At 39.0% G+C, this 16,642-nt stretch overlaps 2 protein-coding genes across 2 annotated transcripts; both read left to right on the top strand.

Annotated features, from left to right (window-relative positions):
* The first annotated feature begins 459 nt into the window (after positions 1-459).
* LOC125771685 (transmembrane 7 superfamily member 3-like) lies at positions 460-2,908 on the top strand. The gene is made up of 3 exons (XM_049442592.1): positions 460-751; positions 841-1,941; positions 2,022-2,908. The coding sequence occupies exons 1-3, from the start codon at positions 598-600 to the stop codon at positions 2,591-2,593; spliced, it is 1,827 nt and encodes a 608-aa protein (XP_049298549.1). The 5' UTR covers positions 460-597; the 3' UTR covers positions 2,594-2,908.
* A 5,613-nt stretch (positions 2,909-8,521) lies between these two features.
* On the top strand, positions 8,522-10,489 carry LOC125771723 (uncharacterized). Its single transcript, XM_049442663.1, has 3 exons — positions 8,522-9,183; positions 9,323-9,346; positions 9,433-10,489. Exons 1-3 carry the CDS (start codon positions 8,959-8,961, stop codon positions 9,622-9,624), a joined length of 441 nt encoding a protein of 146 aa, XP_049298620.1. The 5' UTR covers positions 8,522-8,958; the 3' UTR covers positions 9,625-10,489.
* The last annotated feature ends 6,153 nt before the right edge of the window (positions 10,490-16,642 follow it).

Below are 16,642 nucleotides of genomic sequence, written 5' to 3'. Positions count from 1 at the left end.
TGTACACACGACATTTAGATACGTGGACCGGCAACTGTACTGTGAAAGATGGAGAAGATAACAATAAAAACAAACTCTTTTGCCGCTTCGTCTGGTCACCCTAAACATCAGACTTCCACGTGTCATTCCGAGCATTAAAGATGGCAGTGTAGTTCTACCGTAGCATAATCCCCAACTAACGTTTTACAGAAATGTGTGCGAAAGATTGTGGAATTCAACAAAAGGTCTGAAATGGAATGAAAAGCCTGTATTTTAGTGATATTTGGTGATATTGGTACTTTATATATTTGTCGCGACTGTTGCCTGTTAATGAAAGACATCATCCTCTATAAACAAAATCTGTCAAATTTCGTGAAAGGAGTTTAAAGGAAATAAGAGATACTGTCCAAAACATGCCGAAACGACTTTACACGGAATGCTACAAATAGCATCTTTACTCGGCAAACTCGAGTAAATGCTTTCTCGATTTAGCAAAGTTTGTTTGAGTTTTTTCCCATTTGTGTTGCATAATAGGCCCGATAATTTTGTTTTGGCAGCAATGATGAAATTGGCACCACTGCTGTCAGTTAGGCAGTACAGAAATCAAAACAATTCGTAATGTGTACAGGCAGAACAACAATGATGTCCTGCTACGGTAGTCGAGTTTTCGTATTGTTTAACTATTTGTTTATAGTTTTGACCTTTTGTGCATCTAATTCTAATTCAAACAATGTTTCCGGAGACACCACTGAAGTACCGAGTTTAGAATTAGGTAAGTTCGGTAACGTTCCCCCTGTCTGTGCCAATAATTAATTGTGCTTCATTTGCTTGTGCCATTCGTTGCGTGTGTGGTGATAACAGTACGAGAGGTCGTAGAGTTGACCGTTCCGGTAGCGCTAAAGCCAAACGATATCAACGATTATCGCGAAATCGTCCTGCAGCCGTACTCGAACACGCGCGTTCACATTGCAAACTATGCGAAAAATGCAGGCAAAACCATCGGTTATGCGCTGGTGCAACTTAATGCCTTCGAGTATAATGTGACGCTCAGCTACAACAGTTCCATCGTGGACGGAGGACATCTTACGGGACAGAATGTTGGTCTGCTAATGTATGGCGATGGTGATTTGTACGCGTTTAATTTGAATCCTCATCAGGCGGTATGGGTTTCGCTGGTACTCATGCTGTACAACACATCTGCACCGATTCCGGGAGGTTGTAATCTGGAGTTTCCTGTCGAAATATCACCCATCCTTAATTTGACACTCACGCCGGAAATCATCATTGTCGACACACCGGCAGCATCAGTAGCCAAACCGTTCCAAGGACCACCGAACGGGTGCGGCAAGGCACGATTGGAATATGAATCCTACTATTACTCCATGCCTGCGCACGATTTTTCGCAACAAGCTTACTTCTCTGCCATTCGTAATATGATAAGCTATGTAAATGCGAAAATGTCGGGTAAACAAAATGTCCTGCACGAACCTTTTTTACCGAACCGGCATAAGTACGGACGGCAGAATGGACGCGGCATGGTGTTCGTTACAGCAGTCATTGATCCCGTACATCGTGGTTTTGCTTTGTACGTTCCAACACACACTTACTCGTGCAAACCGTTGCTAGATGCAGCCGGATGTTATGGTCTAAACATTCCACTACGTCTGTTTGCTATTGTGCTGACGATTATAGCGGTGCTGGAAGTGATAATGGGTTGGTTACCACTTGTCGTTAAGTGTCCCGCAACGGTAGGTTGCTTAGGAATGTTGGGAACGGTTGAAGCTTTAAATATGCTTGATAAACCGTTAGCACAGGAATGGATCATAATATGCCTGGTAGGAGGAGCGATTGTAGGTGCCGTTTTTGGACTGCTGCTGGGTCTATATGCGCCAGCAGCGGGTAAGATATTCTGCTCGTTCCTGACTGGTTATCTCATCTGTCTGACGCTGTTTGGTATGATAAGTAAGTAATGGCGCAATATTCTAAACGTTTGTTTCAGAATACAATTCATATTTTAATTTTACCACTTTATATCCTTACAGATGGAAATTTTTACTCCTTAGCGCATGTTTCCTGGTACGTTGCGCTTGGTGGTATAGTGATTGGTGCCATCCTGAATGTCGCCCTACCCATCATACTGATCACGCGCTCGGTAATATTCGGTACCATCTTCATTTTCTACGGAGTAAATGCGATCGTTGGTGCGCGGCTGGACTATCCGTTGCGGCACCTCGTACGACGGCTGTACGTGGAAAACTATGAACGTGTGTACTCCGATCCAGCACTGGATGAGAACGATTTTGTTGCACTGGCGGCCTTTGCTATCACGATGACAGTGGCACTTTTCTTACGTTCCCGTTACCAAACGGAAGAGGTACAGAGTGATTATTCGCGCATTGAATTTCCCTGCCACAGAGGTCCTGCCAACGGTGATGATGAGGATCGCATTGAACGAAGTACGGTAATTGCGGCAGATGATACGGCCGCGTATCAGCGTTTTGTTAACGAACTGCCAGTCATTACACGATGGACGAATGGTGATGACGATGTGTTTGAATCTCCCGAAAGTAACTCCCGATTCTTCCGACTGTTACGCCGTAACGCTAAAAGATAGAAACATCTTGCGAGAGCATAGCAGCAAGGTAATGGTACCTTATATAATATCTCGTGATTTAGTTAGTTTTTGCCATGATCAGAATCTCCGGAGGGCAAAATGCGAAATAAAAATAGCATCATTAATTAATCACGCTTATACTAAGTGTATATGTATAATACGTAAAAATATGGCCTACATTAAAAAAGCTACAAAGCTACAAATTTACATTAAAAAAATCTTCCAAACAGAAAATATACATTCTGTTCCATTTATATAAAAAATAATGGAAAATAAAGCGAAAGATTACCAAATAGAATGAAAATTACAAAAGATGGTCTTTCATTTTCTTCACAATAAATATTTGATTTGATAAACACGTGTTAATATTTCTGGGAATGATGACATGACACATACATGACATCAGTGCGCACTTTCATAGTTTATTTATTTAATTGACCAGCATAAAATCCAGATCCACAGGAATCAGGGAAGGAGATGAACGAGTTTGAAATTGTTACATCCGACCTGGTGAAATTCTTCCATTTCGTCTCTTTTTGCTAGATGAGCTTCTATATCCATCGCTGCTTAAATGTTCTGAAGATCATCCATCAAGATGTCTACAATGATCCTTTGAGAATTCCAACGCCTCTTGGTTGCGTGCCCATAACGTGAATAGAAATGATATTATTTACCTTGGCGCAGTGTATGACTACAATAATGTCTAATGACGCCACGCGTATTTACCCCTAAAACGCACCAAAGCAACGTGAATAAAGATCGTCTAAAGTTCTTAAGATTCTACAAGCTCCTTCCAATGTTAGTCCCAGGAATTCGCAGTATTTATCTCTTTGTCACTGTCGTATTGCAATAATTATCTCCCGCAGTAATCCCTTGCATTCAGATACAGTGGTATTCTGGGTTGGTTTCCGTTCCGAAACTTCAACAAAGTATTTCCGAAAAGATCAACAAAGTCTATTTTTCCAAACATTCATACATGCATTGTTCATGATCTCTTTAATGGTTTAATTCAATAATACTGACTAACTTGCTGCGAGAATGAACATATCGCGAAGCATGCCTTCTCCCTTTTCTAGCCAAGTATTTTACCTTCCAAGCCAAGTAACTCAATATGAGGATCTTAAGGATCCAACAGTTTCTTTAGACCAGGGACCTCCACACTTTTTAGATGGCGGGCCGCATTGAGTGGAATAGCCACAGCTGAGGGCCAATCTCGAAGTTTGGAGACCCCTGCTTTAGATGAACTGTTGCATAGCCGCACCTAGTAGAAAGTAGAAAGAAAAATAAGTATTGTATTGATGGTTTTTTCTCTTTCCCAATATTCGTACTTATTCATAAAACTAACCAAAACATGTATCAGAAAGGTTCTTGATGTTGATTGAAGCTTTGGATAAATATTGACGAAATTCGAATGAATGAAACTTGTGATAAGTATCTTTTTTTAACACAAAATACAATTCAACACAAGTAATATTATTACTCAAGAATGCATTACCTTCGTTAAAAGATAAGTCCCAAATGGCAAAAAAAACGTACAACTCGTGGCATATGTTCACAAAAGTATAAAACAGAACAGAAGTGCCAAGACGGCGCAACAATTTCATTCTTTTTGTTTTACGTCGTCTGTCTGTTTGCGCTTTTGTCGTCCATAAAAGGAGTCCTCTGTAGAGTTCCATCCCCAACATTCAATGCGGTGGTTTTTCAAATTTTTCGAACGAACGTGGTAGGTAATAATCAAAATAAACTCGATCAAAATCGAACAAAAAAAAGAGCACACACACACACCAAACGTCTAAAACAATCGACAGACGTTAGATTGCGTGAGCACCGGAGGTAGCAGAAGGCTCCAAATGGGCAACGTACGATTGGCGCATTTTTCACGAAACACGGCTGCATCTGTCGTCGATCTGCAGTGACCTTCGGAATGCTTCTAAGTCTGAGCCAAAATGTACCGTTAGGCGACAATTCAAAACGATAGTGGGACACAATGCGCTTTCTTTGCCGTCTGTCTGGCATTGTTCCGATCGGGCAGCGGGGAATGTCGGTGCATCGCGGTTGCATTTTGTTGCATTATTTTCGGGACTGGTTTTGCGGCGTTTGTTCGTCGCTTGATTTTTGGTGCATTGTCTGTACTTTATCACAAGCTCAGTGGTTAGCGCATTGATAGTTTATCTTTTTATGTGCAATGTTTTGAAAATCAAAATGCACACCAGACATCGGTCATCGGTGAAGCAAAGACTATATAAACGAGCCGAATGCAAAGACAAAATTATAAGCTGATGGAATGCACTTCACGGCTCATAAAAATTTCATAAACTTGTTCAGTGCATAATCATAGGTTTTGCTCCTTTTTTCATAACTATTGTATTGTTTTTACGCATTTCCACTTATGATATTTATCTATATCAATCGATAATGTTTGTGCTGCTTATTTGCAAGTATTAGTAAGTATTTGAATTTTTTTGTTATGATTTAGAAATAATAAAAAAAATGTCATATTATAGCAAGAATTGAAGTAAAATTAAGTTGTTTAAGAGATATGCCTAAACCACCAGGCAGCTCCATTGAAGACTTTCCAACGTCTTCCATTTTTTCCATTAAAGCTGAGAGAGTATTTAATTTTAATTTAATTTCACAAACCTTCATCATTTTCAGTATTTTTTATATTGTTTGCTCATTTTTTCAATTATAAAGATAGACTACAGGTAACAGAGTGGCATAGAGACAGAGAAATTTAAGAAAAATTACCCGGTTCCTGTTCTTTTTGAGTATTTTTGATAAGAATACATAAAAACTCCTCATTCATATTCAGTCGATATCAGCAACAAAAAAAAGCATAGTAACACAAAATATAACCGTTACAAATAATAAAAGGAAGTTATAGGAAATTTTTTTATTTTATGAAGTTTAAGCATAATTCTTCAATAACATGTTTTGGTAAAATATCTTCCTCATCAATACAATTCATAAATTTACAAACTTCACATTTGAAATATAAGAACTCTTGATAGAACCGTTTATGAAAACATCAAGACGAATACACGAACGTGCTCGTTCACAACAATTGGACAAATTGTTCCAAATTACATCTGGTTGAGTGTCCTGTTTCGTAAAGATGAACCATTAAATGGACTTTTGTTATGCTTCGAGAAGGCTATTTAGTTCCTAACCTTTGGCTTAAAAATCCTTACGTCTTACATAACAAATGATGAGACGTGATTTTTGGCGCTTACAAAATGCAATGACGAAAGCGACTTGAACGTGATGAAAGAAGGTGGTTTTTAAATGGACAATAATGTAGTTTAATCATGTTTTCAAATGTGAAATTTCACTTCTTCTTTTCGTTTTCTTGCCTTGTTTGTGTTTTTTTTTTCAAATTAAAAAGTTCTAGTAAATAACAGTAAAAATAATTTAATTTAGCACTAGTTACGCTTATATAGTGAAAAACACGATGGATTTTTTACAGTAATTTATAAAGAAAACAAAGCAAAACCCCCGTACTGATAAGTGATTGGAAAATAAATTAACATTCAGTGTAAGTAAAGGCGGGGCGGCGGGGAAAACAAATCGACCAAAAAAAAAAAAACCAAAAACCACATTCTCACGTGTATGTATGACAACAAATCTATTCAGAGTAGCTTCTTTCCCAGCGGCACATCAAAGTTCTGTTTCACATCATTGTTAATGATCATGATTTGTTTCACCTCAATATTCAATAACAGGCGGGGTTGGTTCTACGGCAACAGGTTTCGTACCGCAGCATTGCTTTTCCGATAGGTCGGACTCGGTTGATTCGTGTAATTTGTAGCAAGCACCACCACCGTATTCATTTCCGCTTTCGTCAAGCAGTCTGATTATGTTTGCTGGCTGGTACGGTCCAGGTCCCTCTCGTCAACATTCTACCCCGCCCGGGGTGGGGGACAGTGTAATCTTTCCGCGATCTGACAATCCACCGTAAGGAGGTGTTAATAGCCGTCGTTGTCGTCGTCGATCGTGCATGTCTGAGAACGTAGCCGAAAAGACAAATAAACTCCCAAAAAAAAAAAAAAAGCAGGAGTACAGTGGCGCAACAAAGTGTTCCGTTCCCGGGGTCTTAGGGTAGGGATAATAAAGACATGTTTAAATTTTAATTTCACATCTAACTCAGCGTGAACCCTCCCGAGAACATACTACCAACAAAAAAAGTCTTGCCAAAAAAAAACCCAAAAAGGAACACACAAAAGAGGTCAAGAAACATCCCGCAGAAATCACTGCATCCTTTTGAAGGTAATACAGGGCACAAGAAAAAAACACAAGTAAAACAAGTGATCGAGAAATGAAAACAAAGCAAACGGTACGAAATTAAGTTGCTTCCAGAGCGCCGGTAAATAATCACTCATCTCTCAATCCCGAATCCCGCGCTGTGGGGTCCCGCAAAGACCCTTTGTGTATTCCCTACTTGTGATCTGCGTCTCTTTGCACAAGGAAAACAAAAAAAAACCGTGCGCGAGATGTCGTTCCGCTTATGTCACTATGTGCTGTGACCGATCTCTGTTTTGCACTGCCCGAAACGACCCGTGAGACTGCATCTGAAGGATCATTAGTTTATTATAATCAGATTTATATTAACTGGCTTTAGCCACGGCATAGAGGCGCTTGCCTCGCCTTCGTGCATATGTCGCCTACAGTCCGGCAGTCGTGCGACTGCAGTTAACCTCCCCCCAGGAACGGAGCCATCCCTGAACCGAAGTCCCTGGACCACCAAGGGATCTTTTACGGATGTTTGTATCTGTACCGGCCGGTTCAAACCCCGTAGGGGTAGTAAAATGGAAGTGAAGCAAAACGCAAAACTCAATTTAATTTAATTGTGAGAATTTTTCGACCAACCTTTTAGGGCCGGCCGTTTTTAGAACGGCCTCTGTTCTGTGTGTTGCTGATGTGTGCAGTTGGTTGCAAGTTTTTGGGGATGTGTAGTTTCCGCTGTTTGGCTGTTAGTACGGCGAAGCGTTTGAGAGTATTTTGAAATAAGTCTTATCATTAAGTTCTATGTTTGCACCGTATTGACTGGTATTATTTAGAAAAGTATTTTATTTTGCTATTTTTTAAACAAAGATATGTTAACTTGTTATAATAAATTGATTAAAAATGTCCACCAAATCATTACAATATTTTGTTCAAAGCCTCAAACGCCTTTTCAAACTTTATTCTATATTACGCAAAAACCACATAAAATTAACACCTTTCATAAACGAAATTTTATAATCTTATGCCTTTCTAAATAAATTTACGACCTTTCCCAAAACGTCCGTTTATCACAAACTACCATCACCGTGTCCACACAAACTCATCAGCCCAAAAACGTACAGCAACGAAAATAAGGTTCGGTTTTGCGTTTGTAACCGAATAATTCGACATTACCCCAGGGGTCCTGGCTGATGATGGCTGTTGAGTTCTTCCGTAGTGCTGGACGGTACGAGACAGCAGCTTTGATGATGATTTATAAACATGTAGCCTGCATCCAGAAGCTTCAATGGGGAAAAAGGCGTGATTGGCCGTTTTTTTTCAGCATTCGAAGTCCTTAGGGATATATCATACTTGGGTATGATGGTCATGGCTGTAACATGGTTGTACGATAAGATCATCAAACCTAACGGGATACTGGAGAATGAAGGAAATTTCTATCGTTCCGAATCTAACTTTCTAGCAAGATTCTACTAGCAAAGCGCCATCCCCTTTTGGTACCATTAGAAAGTGCCGTACCATACAACTTGAATATAAAGATATTTACAAAAGAGTTTATCAACAGTACATAATCTTGCGATGCATTGGCAGCAATTTTATTGTATTGTCCTTTTTGTTTAAATATTGATGAAAGAAAATTGATTTGTAGTGTAAAGCAATTGTGTTTTGGCGCCGCCCAATAACGGTCGTTGTGGTCTTATACCGCACGGTGGTCTAAACCACACTATTTCGATGAACTGAAATTAATACTGATTGTAGATAATTTTAATGTGCTAACTTGTTTTTTGAAAAATTTTCTCCCAATACTTATTTTTGAGAAAACACATAAAGAAGATATAGGAGAGGATTTGCTGGCTGTTCTTCTAAAACTCTGTGTTTAGAAAAAAATTGAGAAAGTGAACGATCCTCTGGATGGCTAACGACAACATTACTAAAAGAAAGGACGGTGGTTGTCGTAGATGACAACAGGAGCGATAACCACCGCAGGCAAGAATTTGTCAAGCAGCCGTATTAAGCCATCTTTATGAACAGACCCCACAAACCGACACATTCTATTCTAAACTTCATCTCAATAACTGATACTTGGTGACTCACAGCTCATCTGTTGAGTTTCGATTCAACCAGCCCATGCAAACCAGCACGTCATGTGGTCCGGTTATGATAGGGGCAGTGGGAAGCTTGATGCTGCCAGCAACAGTCAACAAGAAACTTTGGCCGATATCGAGCACATTTCAACGATTGCCGGTTCACTCGGCAGCATCGGGACCATCTCGCAGTCCGGTGACGGCGAACCAGTTTATGAGACGGACCACACAGACCTCAACTCGGAGTATGACGAAGTCGAACTGCGCCGGGAACTAATGAAGGATGTGAGTATATACACCAGACTGTTTGAAGATGAATGTCGTTATCGCTGTGGGTTGAAAAGTCGTTGGTGTGCTACCCAAATTGCAAACTACCCAAACTTTTAGCTTACTGATTCGATCTGTAATTCTTGTATTTCCACAGAAATGGCGTCAATTATTCGATGCGGTAAGCATGAACCACCAACAAACATGACCGATCGCTCATCATCTTGGGCGCATTGTCCAATCCAATTGCATTCTTCTCGTTTGCAGTTCGATCCCGAAGGATTTGGCGAAATTCCTGTGGACGATTTTGTCGCAGCACTCAAATCACCCGAATTTCTCGCCAACGTACCGCCTAACAAACGTGACATACTGTACGATCGCGCCCTGAAAGCCAAGACCTCCAAGGTGGAGGTGATCTCTTTTCAAGATTTTGTAAATGTGGTAAGTGGAGAATGTTAACTTTTTACTGGTAGCTTTAACGCTGGAACCGTTTTTAGTGAGTTTCTCGATCTGTTATACTTACTTCTATATATTTGTAGTTCATCTAAGAAAAATTTATAATAATTATATAAATGTACTAAATTATAAGAAATTTAATGACTTTATTAAAACGCTCTTTCTAGTACGATTATTCTGTTCTTCTAACTTTTGCTTTCCTATTCGCCTCACTAAACTATCTGAAGAACTCAAATCCCGACTGCGTAGCGCCATCAATAACCCATTAATGGAGTGTCACTATGCCTTTCATTCTACAGCTGATTTGTTTGTTCTATGGCTGAATACACAGTCAGCGACCTCTTGGGCAATCAAATAACTACACAAACCATAAAATCCTCTCAACATCCATACATCCCCCAAAGAAACAAAGCAAGGGTGACCGCGGCTGCACATTATTACGTTCGCGTTCAATATGTCACTCTCGTTTACAAGCCTTTGGACAGTTTGGACGGTGAAGTTGCGTTCTGTATCGTTAGATAGTTTATCTAGAAAATTACAACATCGCCATCATCATTATCATTATTACCCTTTCCTCATTTGACGTGGCCGCCATAGCGATTTGATCGTTTCTGTAAGGAAAGGAAGAAAAATCCGCCCGCCCTGCTGCTCGGATCAATATCATCAGTGTTTTTTTGGGACACTTTAGCTGGAGATACATCAGGCTGCCGCCATGGAATAAAGACACCACGTGAAGAGTAATATTCTTACTAAAGGTCTGGTCTGGGATCAAGGATAGGTTTGAGGAAGGTTTTGAAATAAATTAGACATAATCAGTCTGTGACCTGCGAGTGACATTCTGTTTTTTTCGTAGTCTGTTTGTTTTTCGGTGATTACCACCTTGCCTTTTCCAGCTCATCATAGCTCCCCTCCACGATCTGGGCGGTAGGTGAGATCAGGATGTGTGATCTTTTAAAAAAAGCTTTCGGTTAAGGACACGAAAAAAAATCCCACCCTCCAAGGACTCTTGCCATTTTCTAGTTGTTCTGGCAATGAGATGTGTTATTTAAAAGGACCACCGCTGATTTGTGTTGCTTTAAAAGAATCCGGAAATGCAGCCGGTACCTTTAATCCTACAGCAACATCAACTACCGCGCTGTCATTTATTGAACTGTTTTCTACGGAATTCCTCATCTTCAATTAAAGCTATTGCTGGTGACAGGAACAGTGTGCTGCTCAGCATAGGACGCTTTTCAGGGTGGTTTGTTTGGTCAATTTTACTTATTTGTTCAGTAAACATTGAAGAAAAAGGACAGCAAATGGATAGGAGCAAAGACTGCACAAAAATTACGAAAGCGGTTAGAATAAACGCTAAGAAGGACTGAGATGCCTAGCCTAGATCCTAGGACCTAACGCCGTGACGGTTCAGGTAGCGTAAGGACACCCATTCCAAAACCCAACTGTTGTGTGAGGAAAGCATTGTGAACAAATGCAATCGAATAGACGGAAAATTGAGATAATAAATCTGAGACACCGGTCACCAGTACCGACCAAATGACCCCGTTGCTGTCTAGCTTGTTCCGTAAGAATGATCAGCGATAGACGGTATCGACTCCCTTCCCTAGAGGTAAGAGACGTATAGTCGGCTGCGTTCAAAGAAGTCATAGTTAGGTACTCTGTAGTTTGTAGTTGAAGGTTGACAGATTGTAGGCTATTTTTAATTGGTCTTTTGGAGTCCTTTCTTTTTCCCATTTGATCCACACAAAGGGCTGGAGAGAAAGGAGGATTTCTATCGGTGGACAAAAGTCATGTTGGTATAAGTTGCGTAACGACAACTGCCATCTATATGAACCCAATTTGAAGCAAAAATAGTAGATAAAAACACGAATATCATAAAACGTCCCATAAACGGAACACACGCAGTACTGGTATGCGCTCCGGATCAGCTGCTGGAGTTTGAAAAATCCCAAAATTTCACCATCGAGGGGGGAAGAAATGGAAACACACAAATTCCACGAGAGATGAAAAAACGAGATAGAATATAAGTGAAAATACGTTAACGTGCTACGTGCATTCTTCGGCGGAGGTGTCTGGCATGTCGGCAAAACAAGCTGATAATGAAGTGATTAACGAGTAGCTGCTCCTAAAAGATTATGAACCTTTCGTTTTGCTTGTTCCGGTAAAGATCACTGCACACGAACATTATGATCTCGAACGAATTGTTCGGCTGGACGTGGCACATGTGCCAGAATCACCGTTGCAGCTGGTTGGGAGAGATAAATTCTTCCTGGAACCGTTGCTTCCTTTTACCACGACGGTACGCTGTGGCACGACCTATTTTTAATTATTTGTCTGAACATGCCTTTCTCTGGCGGTGATTCTTGGTTCAAGGTTCAAGGTTTCTGCCCTGCCCTATGGTTCGACCTACAGTGGCCACGTGTAACCAGATAGGCCCGGAAGGCGGATATGGTAGTTTTGAACATATCTGGGTGTTAAAACGGATTTGACAAGTATTAATGATGTATCTGTTTCCAACAAACGTTCGTCGCAGGATGTGTTAGATCAACGGAAATATGTTAAAAAATTAATTTGAAACAGATCTGGTTTGTGTTCTGTACTTATCTGTTTGATGTCCTAATAGCGTTTGATGCAGTTTTTATCATATGTTTAATTAAAACAAAAAAAGTGATCTAGACCATTCTATTTTTTTCAGTATGTCGTATAATTTCATGGATACTTTTGTTTGTTCCTACTCGTGCTTAGCCTGTGAAATGCCGAACCCGCCACACCGAAGATTTGGGTTAAAATCCCATCTACATCGGTGATTCCTTGTACCAATGACTAAAATATCTACTTCAAGATATAAGAGAATGGGTTATCATTTTCATATTATGTACTTGTTACTGATCTTCACACTATCGATCATTTCAAAACAGTAGCCATATTGAATCTTTGTATGGAAAATGGCCACTACCCAACAAGAACGTTAGGTTCAGAAGATCCGATATCTCCAATGTATTGCTAATATATTGCAAAAATGATCCCATTCTTTTCCAGTAAGAACCAATATTTATCTGTCAGATGTAACTTCGTCCTAGTTGCAGGTATAATAATGCAATAATCCCGATAATCCGTCTTCACCATCAACCAATGTGAGGTTCTTGCAAAAACATCGCTTAACCTCCTTAAACGAAGCAGAACGTACGTTTGGACATAGTTCCATGTTTCATTCGGTAGTGAGGCGTAAAGACGTTGTGACGACCCACCCGTAGAACGTCGATCAGTCGAAGTAATGCGCCCGGTCATGTTTCAACCGACCAACTGGTTCAGATCCTTCGGGCTGTAACTTGATCGCTAAAACCCATCGGTCGCACGTGCTGTGTGTTGAACTTGGAAACAGTTGGTCTCGTCTAACCGTGCTGAGAAAGGTTTCATAGCCTGAAGAATCTCTGGGCAGAAGTGGAATCTTGAGATGCGGAAGAGGAACTACTATATGAAGCACTAAACTGGCGGTAGTTTATATTACCTCTTTGTGGCTCAGGTTTTTAAAATCATATATTCCATCATCTGAATTGCTTCATATTAAATAAAATCAACTTAACAAGAGATAGAAACATTATCCACCAGGTACACTTATTAATTTTGTCCACATCAAGTTTTACTAATTAAAAACTTGTTATCGATAGCAATCAGTTCCTTTCTTCATGTTATAATTTCAACACGCGACACACCACCTGTCGCTTGTTTTTTTTCTGCAATTCTTTCCTTCCCGTATCCTGCACATCTTAACCTTGGTTAAATGAATGATATGCGCTCCATTGTTTATAAATTCAGTGCACGAAACAATGCACTCGTTCCATAATTCATGTACTTAAGCGACGATTTCACTCGATCGGTTTGGCAAGTTTTTTTTTCATTTTCTGTAACCATGGGTGAAATGATCAGTCGCACGTGTTCAATTTCGTTAGCAACGAATGTGTAATGATGGTTTCGTGTCGCTTTGTGTTTGGTTTGTGCGAAATATTTGCACAAAAATTAAGTGAAAATTAAATGTCGAGACTACATTTCATAACAGTTACAGTGTATTAAAAATCTTGTCTGGTAGTTTAATTGTTGTTTGTATTGGAATTACAATTATTTGAAGAAAGCAAAACAATTTGCCTTAACAATGATATCCGTGTGAGATACAGAGACTTTTTGTATAAAAGAAATAATAAAATAACAGAAGATCTACCACGATTCCAAAGGAATCTCTACAAATTCCAGTTCAGTTTACAATAAACAGAAATAACAGTAACTAAGCATAGAAAGCATAGCATAGAGCATAGAATAAGAAAATACAGTAAAAAAAAAACAAAGTATTAAAGAACTTCTTTGCTCCTGAGTAAAACATATTTGCAAAAAGCGAGAAAAGGTTAAAAATATGACAAAAACATGAAACAAGAGATTCATCCACAAAACAAGACGGACAGGTAAATCAATAACCCACTGGGTTTGTGTTTGTTTACATCGCTACGGCTTAATTCTATTCCTTTCTATTGCCCTAACATTGTTCCGATCCTTATCATCTGTGCTGAACCATGTTTTTCCTACTGATCTGTAGGTCCGTCCTTTTTTTCGGTAAAACCTGTACAGAAAATTCGGTTCATTTTGTTTTGTTTGTGTTGTATTTCATATATTTATCAGTTTGCCTCAACAACATTTAATAGTTTTATGTTTTTTCGATGCTTTGAAAAAATCTATGTTGAGAATGAATCTTGTAATATAAAAGCCAAAATACTTTTAATCGATTATTTTCACTAAAAATAATTTAAAAGTAAATTGAATAGATATTTAAGGGTGCATTACATTGTAGGGTTTAATAGCACAAACTTCAATGGCACAATTCATTATCATAACAAGGGCTGGTTGGTGGAGTTATGCTGCTGATTATGAAATCAGCATCGCTTCTTTGCTTCAGGTTTTTTAGGATTAATTTTAGCGGAAAAACATCTTCACCAGGGCAGGAAAATTCAACCGCGATCATAAATGTTGCATGACACAACTTCCCCTAGCCGTGCGTAGAATGAACATTTTCTCTCGCATTGAGTGAATCTTTTTCTCTCAAACATTAACCGGCTTTTTACCCTCTCTCACTTGGTCACCACTCTCACGCATTCACGTCGGACACCTTCACTCCCCGTACCCTGGCGTGAGCAAAATCCACAGTTTTTTTTGTCGGGACATCAGCTGACATCGACAGCGCTGTGTGTTCCAACCAGACCAGAGATCCTTGTTCTCGTTACCTTAATGATAGAACAGGGTTGTACAATAACATCTTAGCAAACTAATAAAAATATTAGTCTATTTAAGTATTTTCTCCTAATAAGAGGATCAAAGTTTGCAGTACTAGTTACACTTAAGTAGCTCAATAACTAAATCAGTTCACCTAGCATCTTGAAAGTACAATAAAACGTAAGAAAAAGGTTAAACATTATGTCTACACTAAATGGTAAGCTAGACCTAGAAGATATGCTGTGTTCGTACTGTTTCATCAAGATCGGTAAGCAAATATGCCTTACTAACTGCGTGTATTAAAACACAAGTGCACAGCTGTTTTCACGCAAAGCGTTATTTTTCTTTACCAAAGACAAACACGAAACAGTCCGTTTTGTCTTCGGCGCGGTGTTTCACTGACTGCAGAGGAAACGAGTTGAATGACTTTTTTGTTACACTTTGTACGTTTATATGACCCGTGAGAAAATTATTTCTGCAAAGACTGGAAGGCTAGAGAAAAAATGAAGGTATGTTTATTAAAAAGACATATAAATAACGTAAGAAAAGTAAAGTATAAATACAAAATGCAATTTTTCAGTTAAAGTTTTTAACTATGAACCAACATTAGCGAGAGAACAAATTTCTATAAAAAATCGGTAAAAGAAAATCAATTAATACATCAAAGACATACCTGCAGGAGTCGACAGCGTATCAGATAACTTTACAGGGTTTTCGAATGGCAAAAATGGTGCCATTTTTTATTTCTTTTTAAATTGAAAAGGAACTGTCAAATCACATATTTGTGAAACTTCAAGTATTCTCATATTCCGATTCTATTTATTTAAAAAAAATCACATCCTGTAAAGAAGATTTAAATATTTCTCTTCAAGTGCTAAAATGGTACTGACACATCGGCTCTCACTGCTGAAAATAAAATAATTAATGTATTTAATATTTAAAAAAAACTAAAGCTGTTCCAATAATAAACAGACGAACAGTTACTAACATTACACGTTCGACATACCAAACGTTAATATTAATACAAAAATAACCCTTCAAATTACATTCCTTCAAACAATTCGGTTATGAAAGAACTTGGTTTTTCTTACATAAATAAAAATAGAATAAAAAATCTGAATGTTGAGCATGAACATTTTTCGTGCGTTTTTATAGCACCTCAAAATTAGCATTATCAATAGTTAGAAGGGGGTGTTTTTTTTTCGGAAGCATTGTGGGAGGGAAAACACGCTCGCTCGCCAAGTCGCCTGGCAGAAAAAAGCATTGTTGCGCTTAGATACGTGTGTTTACGTGAAGAAATGGTTTAGCGCTTAACGTGAAGATTTAACACGTTTTACAAATAAGCAAATGCATTACGTAGCACCGAGTTTGTGTCTATTGATTCGTTTACATCGTTTTAGCTGAGGAATATTTTGGTTTAATGAAAATGGAAGGAAAATTTTTGTTTTGCCCAACTTTTACCTTCGGAACATTCGTACAAAAAACTCACTTTTCTTGACCTAGCTCAATAAAATCTTTTAACGAAAATCAGCTGATAGACACTGTGTACGAAAATTGGTACTAAAAGCTATTTAATTGGCGCCACCTCCCCCCCCCGTAGGCTATTACTAACATGCGTAAACCTAAACAGTGGCCTAACTTTTCATTTCTTTTTTCTTCCCTTATTTTCGATTTCTCGCGCTTTTTCGCGTTCCTGCCTCAACTAGCCGTGTGGAGGATCACTGATCTCGCACATGATGAGTTGATCTTCGGTTTGGCGATTTAATGT

This window comes from Anopheles funestus, chromosome 3RL (genome assembly GCF_943734845.2).
Source record: "Anopheles funestus chromosome 3RL, idAnoFuneDA-416_04, whole genome shotgun sequence".
In the NCBI taxonomy this organism is placed as follows: domain Eukaryota; kingdom Metazoa; phylum Arthropoda; class Insecta; order Diptera; family Culicidae; genus Anopheles; species Anopheles funestus.
The sequence above is the reverse complement of the archived record's forward strand: the minus strand, read 5'-3'. Positions and strand labels throughout refer to the sequence as shown.

Excerpts from the sequence above, each read along its gene's own strand:
- LOC125771723 (XM_049442663.1), top strand. The coding sequence starts at position 8,959 with ATGTGGTCCGGTTATGATAGGGGCAGTGGGAAGCTTGATGCTGCCAGC. Across the intron at positions 9,184-9,322 it reads GCCGGGAACTAATGAAGGAT|AAATGGCGTCAATTATTCGA; the intron begins GTGAGTATATAC and ends GTATTTCCACAG. Across the intron at positions 9,347-9,432 it reads GGCGTCAATTATTCGATGCG|TTCGATCCCGAAGGATTTGG; the intron begins GTAAGCATGAAC and ends TCTCGTTTGCAG.
- LOC125771685 (XM_049442592.1), top strand. The coding sequence starts at position 598 with ATGTGTACAGGCAGAACAACAATGATGTCCTGCTACGGTAGTCGAGTT. Across the intron at positions 752-840 it reads AGTACCGAGTTTAGAATTAG|TACGAGAGGTCGTAGAGTTG; the intron begins GTAAGTTCGGTA and ends TGGTGATAACAG. Across the intron at positions 1,942-2,021 it reads GACGCTGTTTGGTATGATAA|ATGGAAATTTTTACTCCTTA; the intron begins GTAAGTAATGGC and ends ATATCCTTACAG.